This window comes from Cryptomeria japonica, chromosome 8, assembly GCF_030272615.1.
Source record: "Cryptomeria japonica chromosome 8, Sugi_1.0, whole genome shotgun sequence".
In the NCBI taxonomy this organism is placed as follows: Eukaryota; Viridiplantae; Streptophyta; class Pinopsida; order Cupressales; family Cupressaceae; genus Cryptomeria; species Cryptomeria japonica.
Window position 1 is genome coordinate 414,688,299 of NC_081412.1, and position 8,665 is coordinate 414,696,963.

Sequence of the window (8,665 nt, forward strand, 5' to 3'; positions counted from 1 at the left end):
AATGTATGTTGTGAAAATGACTCTCAAGGGAACATAATCTTCCTTCTGGAAAGTCAAATTAACACCATTATAGGTACAAAAATTGTAACTACAACTGTAAATTAGAAAAAAAAAAGGCACATATTATTTCAAACCATAATTGCAAAGATTAGGATCATGGAATAGATAAAAAACCATATATATAGGATTGAGACTACAAGTGTAAAAAACATAATTACAAGTGCAAACTAAATCATGATAGAGTGAGTGTAATTTCTCCTTGTACTAATATTTACAATCACATCTATGATAATAAAAACCAATATTGATTACAAAACAAAAATAATAACATTATATCATCTTGTCACATAAAATATAAATACCTTTTATTTATTTTTGTTAATTTTCAAAAAACTGACTAATATTATATTTGAAATTAATAATATTATGTAGATTGATTGATTTTATATTAATTACTTTAATTAACCAACCTCGAAAAAGAAAAATAACAATATGTATGAATGGACCTTTCTTACTTCAAGTCTCTTACCTATAGATATAAATGGAAAAGCTTTCCAAAAACGAATGGCAATATTGAAAGTGAATTCTCTCTTTCTCCTTTTTAAAGATACAAACTTGAAAAAAGGGAATTAACGGTTTGCTTAAGCATCGCCGCGCTATTTTTGCAGAGGAGTTTGCGATTTAGAATTGACGCCATCCATAATCTACTCCCTGCCAACAATACAAGATAAATCTGCAATGTTCAGTAGCTCATCCAATCCTGGACAGCCAATTATTTCAAAACTTTGGAGCCCTAATAGACCGCGGATACCCCTTATATTGTTCAGCATTCTACATTCTATCAACTCCAACACTTTGACTGTTTTGGGTAGAGATTCAATCTCCATTAACTGGTCATTTTGTCTGAGTACGAGACTTTCAAGGCTGGGACAGCAGTTTTCAGAAATCGATAGCCCGATCAAGGTTGCGTCGCTTAAATTTATAAGCTTGAGCCTAATCATAGATGAAGACCCTGACCAAAAATCGAATCGGCTAATTGGGCAACCAGAAATCTCCAAAGTCTGAAGATTACTCAATTGCCAAAGTCCTTCTGGTAAAGACGTTAGTTCTGGCAGATTATCTAGGGTTAATTTCTGTAAATAATTTAAGCGCCCTAAAGAGTCTGGTAAACAATCCAAGCTACAGCAATCGGTGATGTAAAGGCTAGTCAAAGAGGACAGGCAGCCAAGAGAGTCTGGCAAACTTGTCAGCTGCGAACTGCCAATCCTAAGCGTTTCCAAGTTGCTGAGGTGACCGATGGTAATTGGTATATTTCTTAAATTGGTATCTTGCACATTCAGCTCCCTCAAAGACACCTGATTTGTGATTTGCAGAGGCAGCTCAAACAATTTCCGGCATTTTGAAAAGCACAACTTCTGTAGCTTTAACATGTCTTCCAGAATGTCTGATTTAACTGAGAGGTTCCGACAACCCGATAAATCCAGGTAGAGCAGGCGTTTCAGCTGTTTAAAAGAATCCGGCAACACTCCCAACTCCTGGCAAAAACACAGATCTACATGCAGCAAATTTGTTAACTGCCCGAAGCGGGTGGGTATTGATGACAGTGCCTTCCAATACCGAAGCTCCAGGTGCTCCAGCGATTGGAGATCGCAAAACTCTTCTGGTAGTGTTGTAATGCCGAATTCGTCTTCTAGATAACCAATGAGAGCTATCTTTGTCAAATGCTTCAGCTGTGATAGTGATCTTGGAAGCCGTTCCACGCTACTGCCCCGAGTAGCAGTAACAATCAATTCTCTCAGCTGCAAAGGAGGCTGTAGCCAATTTCCAACTCACTTTAAGTTAAAGAAAAAACATGGTTCAAATTAGAGATTTAAAATCGAAAGAGAAAGAAAAGCATATATATATATACTAACATGTGCATCCTCTTCCCATAATCCTTTGAGGCTTGTAGCTCCATATAGCTCCAGAACTCTTAAAGTTTTCAGGGAAAGCCACGACGGAAGATTTGCATGTTTGAAATCAAACCAGCGCAACCACAAAAGCTCACTTGCTAGTTGCGAGAATTCCTGGGTAAAATCGTTTCCTGTGACGACAAGAAGTGAGAAACCTCTGCTTGAGCCTTCCATAAGCTCCATGCACTTTTCAAAAGGGGGCTGGAAATGAGAAGAACATTTAGGGAACTCATCATGGGCTGAGCATGCAGCAAATTGTGTTGTGGCGGCCATTATGCCTCGAACTAGCATACTTTCCTGAACCCAAAATGCAGAAAATATGATATGATAGCTAGATTTCCATACCATTATCATTAATAACCTTAAATTATAAACCTCTCACCTCTGCGTGTCTTTGAATGTCCGTGATCTGCCCTGGTAACCAAAGACGATAGGGCGAATGTTGAACTGCAATCTCTCTTCCCAATTCTCGAAAGTGATCGTGCATTCTGATCCGATTCTGCCCATCGAGCTCCACAAGACATTTATTCACAAGATTCTCGAAACAGTATTCACCATTCCAACCACAGCCATCCCATACTGCAGTGGCTAAGCTTATCTTTTCTCCTACTAAGAAACAAGCAATATCCAAAAACATGTTTTGCTCATCTACCTCCAACGCGTCGTAGTTTGCATTTAGCCTATGTAGAATATTGTCCGGCAATTTGGTGATCTTCTTTAACTCACTTTCCCAGTAACCAGTGCCCTTGCCATAAAGCTGTGCTCCAAGCACTTTGAGACGAAGGGGTAAGCCATTGCAAACTTTTAAGAAGTTTTCAACTAGATCTTCAAATTCTTTGAAAGGTTCTGGTTGCAAGAAAGCATGCCAGCAGAAAAGTTGCCTGGCATTATGTTGATCCATCTCTTTCATTTGATAAATTGAAGAGATGCCCCAGGAGGTAAGGACAGCCTGTTGGCGTGAAGTAACTATGATCAGACTACCCGATCCCAGGTTTTCCTTTGTTGGCAATAAAGCTTCGAGTTGATCTACATGATCTACATCATCCAAAACCATAAGCACGCGAAGAGATCTCAAACGACTTGCAAGAATTTTTTTCCCTTCTAGCGTATGCTCACAGGGTATGTTTCCGAGACGAAGATCTGCCAAGAGCTTTTTCTGCAGGCTATGAAGCACGTTTTTGGACTCTCTCACTTCGAATAGAAAGCTTGACTTATCCATTGTGGAGCATTTCTTGTTGTATAATTCTTTCGCCAGAGTGGTTTTACCACTCCCCCCAACGCCCACTATCCCTACGATTTGCACATTCTGGTGCTGCCTTCCAAGAGAATCAAGTGTTGTCCTTTCCAGGTGTTGCACTGCTGCTTCTAGTCCGACTGGATGCTTCCCTATGTGCAGTGGCACTTTTTTCATGAGCTTTAGCACAGAATTCACAATACCCTTCAACAGCCTTTCCTTGCCACTATAAATTTAAGAAACATGCGAAAAAGTCAGGAGAAACAATTATCAGGGCTTCTTTCTACTTCGATTTAACCGAGTGCGCACTGTGTGAAATGTAAAATTTATACTTACTCGCCAAGATTAAGAACGCAGCCTGAATGTAATGAAATGTCGTGGAGAGCAGCTTTCCACTCCGTAAGCTTTACTGGGCTATATCTCTCCTTCGTCTTATAATGATCGAATGCCTTGCAATATTTGCTTTTCTTTGAGTCCACCCATCGGAGATCACCGGGATCAATGCCGTAAAAGACGGGAATAATGGGGGCGCCGGTTTTGAGCATAAATGTTAATTCGTTCAGACACCAGGGGGATTCTGCATATCTTTCCGAGAATATGGCGACATGGAGTTTGGCACTCTGCATTGCAAATTCTAATTCTATGGGTATGACATCTCCCAGTTGAAGGATTTCGGTATCAAGAAAAACTCGCAATCCCATGCGAAAAAGGATGTTGTAGATATCTTTCCCCAGTGTATATTTGACGTCAGGCCCTCGATGGTTAATAAACACATCGCAGGGCACCGCATTTGGTGCAGAGGCAGAGAATGAGGCAGAGGATGAGGCAGATGAATGTAGTAGAATGTCCTTGAAGGCCCTGCCAACCTCATACGAAGACCTTGCCATAGATTGTATGCAGATAAGGGCTGGAGCTTAGACCTTGGTTTGTGAGTGTGGAAGGAAGATAATGAAGTAAACAGAATTTCTTCTACAAGACCACGTTCCAGGTTTTCCTAAGTAATTGCCCGAATGGTATAAGACAGGACAGGCGCTCTTCCCTCTTAAAACCGCGTATATTAATTCCAAGCTGTCTTTGAAATATTCCACAATGCTTACCACTTTTGAGACGTCAAAGATCACAAAGAGTTGCAGTCCTTAAACAACACACTGAGCATTGACTTATAGTGTGTTACGCACATAATTTCTTATACACACTCTATTCTACATTAAGGCGTAGCTTCAATTTTTTCTTTTTGCGTCTGTCATACAATAATTAGCATGTAATACAAGAAAAGTTATATCTGAATTTAATAAATATTTTAAATTTTTGAATTATATATATTTTTATCAAATATATAATAATAAAGATATTGAACTGAGGTGTTTAGATTGAAAGTAAAAATAAAAATTTGTTATTTAAATGCTCTCTCTTCATAGATAATAAGTCATAGTTAAAACATTGAAGATAATATTATTACAATATTTCATTTACATTTTAATTCTATTTCATAGTTAATTCTAAAATCGGGGTTTGCCCCTTATTTCCAACCATTTTCCCTTCTCTACTGTGTGCAAGAACGGGTACATAGGTGTAAATTTCACAATCAACATTATTTGCAAAGACGAGTAGATTCCCTTTTGACAAAGAAAAGTGCAGAGGACCAGAGTGACCACCATTCTGGTCCCAACAAGTTTGGCCAAACTTCTGGGAACAAATCCAAATATTCACATACTGCTTAGATCTAGGTTTGTAGCTCTGTTTGACTATTGTAGCTCATTGTTTATTCATAATTATTTCAATTTACATACATTTACCCTAATTTCGGTAGTTTACAATTCAACTTAAAAAGAGGGAATCAAACTCCAACTACTGAATCTAATCGGAATTCTCAGCCCTATCCTTGTTCCAAGGCTAGATCTATTGAATTCACCTTTCTTTAATGTAATTGGTCCCTAAGCAAAATATTAGTGGTTTACTACATTTTGGGTGAAACTCTAATATTTTCACCCATTACATCTAGAAATATTATTTATAGTAAGTAGTAGACAACAAAATAGAGTTTAATTACTTGGAACTTGTACAAAATCTCTAAAATGGATTTAAAAATTACAACAATGTTAACTTACCCAATCCTATCATGAAAAGATAACATGCAATATGCCAAAACCTTACTGTTCATTTAAAAAATTGAGAGCTTGAACTTCAAGAGAGTTGCAAAGTACCAATGTGAATTTTTTTTGGGTGAATGTATGCATATGCGAGATTTGAACAACTTCTTTCAAAATAGCAAGTCAAATCCTTTGGTTCAGTGCAACTCTCATGTAGAGGAATTACTTCTAAAACATTAATAAGAAGGTAACACTCCAATGGCCACTCGAATAGTAAATTTTTGTGTGACCCTAGTATGTAATGTGAAGGTCCACATGTAGTGCTCCCACCCAAGAAAAATAAACTCATAAAAAAAAATTCATTATACAAGTGCTTGGTAAAAGATATTTTGAAGTTAACACTTTACATCTAATACATTTTTATATCATAAGCTAAAAGAGGAGAACATTGCGTAGTGTGAAGTTGCAAGGGTATGCAATTTTCAACACTACATTTTTGTCCCCATTTTAGCAAGCATATACACTATGCTAGATATGCATGTTGAAGTATAAATAACCCATAAAATTATTACTAAAAGATACTATAGAGGAAGCCAAATCTCCAACCCTCATGGATATGCCTCATGGTGAAGTTCTAAAAACAAAAACGTTAATATGCACAAAATATACATGTTATGCAATTTTTTTTACAAATAATATATTACCTAAAAAGATATATTAAAAAAAAGAGAGAACAAAATAAGAATTCAAATAAATAAATGCACACACACAAATACAACTTAACCAAATAGAAAAAGAGGGATAATATGAAGAGCATGACATAAATGATTTTTATAGGTATTGCTAACAAGTTGCATTTATGCTAGAGTCCATAGAATGCTTTTGATTGACCATGGTTACTAGATTTTTTGTTATAGCATAACTATGAAAAAGGAGAGAACTATTAAAGTCCACAATCTAGCAAATTGTATCATGTTAGGTGGTTTATATGCTACCAAACTATTATCAAGAACAAAAATTTTGTTGATAAGTTGAAAAGGAATGTAATGTGTGCATTGAGATAGCCCGCCCTTAAATTAATTGTATGACCCAAGAAGTGTGCAAGGTATTTTAAGGAGAGTGAAGACAAATATAATTTCTTAAAATGAAAACATCAAGAAAGATATTGTATCATGAAACACATGAAATAGTGCTCATGGAATAATATCACACATAAAACTACAAATCACCTATACTAAAACACCGAGAAATCTACATACCCATGATCAGTAGTGTATATTATAACTATATATGTCATTAGAATTAGGGTTAGTATAGTCATCATTTCCCAAATAGAGTGTAACTACTCCAACAAAGGAAGAATGTTACTTGAAATGAAAATTAAATTTTGGGTCAACATGGAATAGGATTTAATGGTGCAATTTTTTGGATCATCCTTTAAAATAAAGTAATCAAATACACAACAAATAGAAGAATGATTATACAAATAAAAGAATTAACAATGCTTCATCTCTCATGTATCTATATACCTACAAGAGCATCATATATGTCCTCCAAGTAAGATAAGCAAATATATACAATTAAGTGTGGGAAACACAAACAATCATAAAAACAAGAAATTATTGTTGGCATTTTTGATGATGATGTGATTGTCATTGATGGACACACACTTTCCTGATGTATGAGTTATGTTCAACCGGTATTTGTTCCTACCGGGATTATGCATTAGTCTTTAGACTATTGATATTCTACAGAAAATGTCTACGAGTCACAGATTGACTGAAGACTCAAGCAGTATGAAGACCCAAGTAGTATGAAGACCCAAGTGGTATGGAGACCCCAAGTGGTTCGAGGATCTCAAGTGGTACAATGGAACAAAGTGGTAGTTAACACTTTGATTTACCAGTCTTCATTTTTGTCAACCGGTAATCGGTAAATTGTATGAACTAGTATTGTAGACGTATAAAAATGACCATATTCCTAAATGAATATTTTATGTTCATTTCTCTATTTAATTAAATCACCCACATTCCTCTATTTAATTAAATAAATATTCAATTTATTTTAGTTAAATTCACTAGAACCCCTTTTTATCATTTAATGGGATAAATCATTTTATTCAATTAAATCCTTTCTATCCACTTTTAATTAAATTCACATTTAATTAAATAGTTTACCCCAAATTGAATAAATCTAATTTATTCAATTTCCCAATTTGCAACCAAATTGAAATAAATTGATTTTATTTTAATTAAATTCTATTTTCCTCATCCACTTGCAAAATCCTACATCTCCCACTTGCATACTAAACCCTATTCCTAAATTCTTCTAGAATTCATCTAATCCTATTCAATTAACCCTAGACCCATTCATTATCCCTTTCCCCTAAATTTGAGAAGGTCACTTCTCAAATTTGGAGTAAAGTCTCCAAAAGGCATTAAAGCCTTTATCCATTCAACAAGCCAACTTGTTGAATCCCCCCAAACTTGGAAGGACTCTTACAAGTTTGTCCCCAAAGTCTTTAAACCATTAATGGTTAACTAACCCTTAGTGGCATGGTTAGAGACTTTTTGGCTAACTTAACCTCCATATAACCCAACTGTCTCATCAAGCATTTATTGCTTTGACCATGGTTATTCCTTTATCCTTTGCACAAGAGTTTACCTCTTGGGTAAAAGCTTTATCCAATGGATAACCTTAACCTAACCTTAACCCTTACATTCTAAGGTAACCATGAGGTCTTCTCAAATATTTAATGCTTCTTACATCTCCTCTCAACCAACCTTATGTTGACAATTGTCACCATTTCATTGGTGAAAATTGTAAACATGGATTGATTAACTTTCAAACTTGACCCTTGATTAACTCTTTCAATCTTGGCCATCCATTGCCCTATTTTTTCTATAAATAGAGCTCTCATTCCTCCATTTTTAAGAGACACACAAGCTTTTAGTATCACACTTATGCTCAATTTTAGCACATCTAGTCTCTCTTTGCAATAGGAATTAATCTAATAAACATTTTAGAATACTTCCTTTATCATTAGCTAAAATCATATAACTAGTATATCATATTAGGATAGTATTACTACTAATCTTGTCATCTTATAATCTATTTTATTGCATTTATAGAATCATGCATAGATAGGATACATTATCATTGTTAAAATCAATCAAAGCATCTCTCGTTCTTGCATTTGTCATCCCTAAACCACTTTGCTTAGTGATCTGAGAGTAAAGGCATTGGTTTGAGGGACCTTGTGAGATAGAGAACCGTGGAACCAACCTTGCGAAGTTGAGTCATCCTTCATGACTCCATAGCTTGCACCAAGAAGTCCTGTGGGTGTGTGGACAAGTCTCTTTGGGCTTCACTTTTCACATTTTGAGTTT

At 35.8% G+C, this 8,665-nt stretch overlaps 1 protein-coding gene across 1 annotated transcript; it reads right to left on the reverse strand.

Annotated features, from left to right (window-relative positions):
• Positions 1–704: 704 nt before the first annotated feature.
• On the reverse strand, positions 705–4,073 carry LOC131857698 (disease resistance protein RUN1-like). The gene is made up of 4 exons (XM_059210398.1): positions 3,523–4,073; positions 2,335–3,412; positions 1,914–2,249; positions 705–1,811 (listed from the first exon to the last, which is right to left on the reverse strand). Exons 1-4 carry the CDS (start codon positions 4,071–4,073, stop codon positions 705–707), a joined length of 3,072 nt encoding a protein of 1,023 aa, XP_059066381.1.
• Positions 4,074–8,665: the final 4,592 nt, after the last annotated feature.

What these genes read in the sequence shown, in the direction of transcription:
- LOC131857698 (XM_059210398.1), bottom strand. Translation starts at nt 4,073, where the DNA reads ATGGCAAGGTCTTCGTATGAGGTTGGCAGGGCCTTCAAGGACATTCTA. An exon ending in ACATTCAAAGACACGCAGAG is followed by an intron (nt 2,250 to 2,334) that starts GTGAGAGGTTTA and finishes TTTTGGGTTCAG; the next exon opens with GAAAGTATGCTAGTTCGAGG. An exon ending in TATGGGAAGAGGATGCACAT is followed by an intron (nt 1,812 to 1,913) that starts GTTAGTATATAT and finishes AATTGGCTACAG; the next exon opens with CCTCCTTTGCAGCTGAGAGA.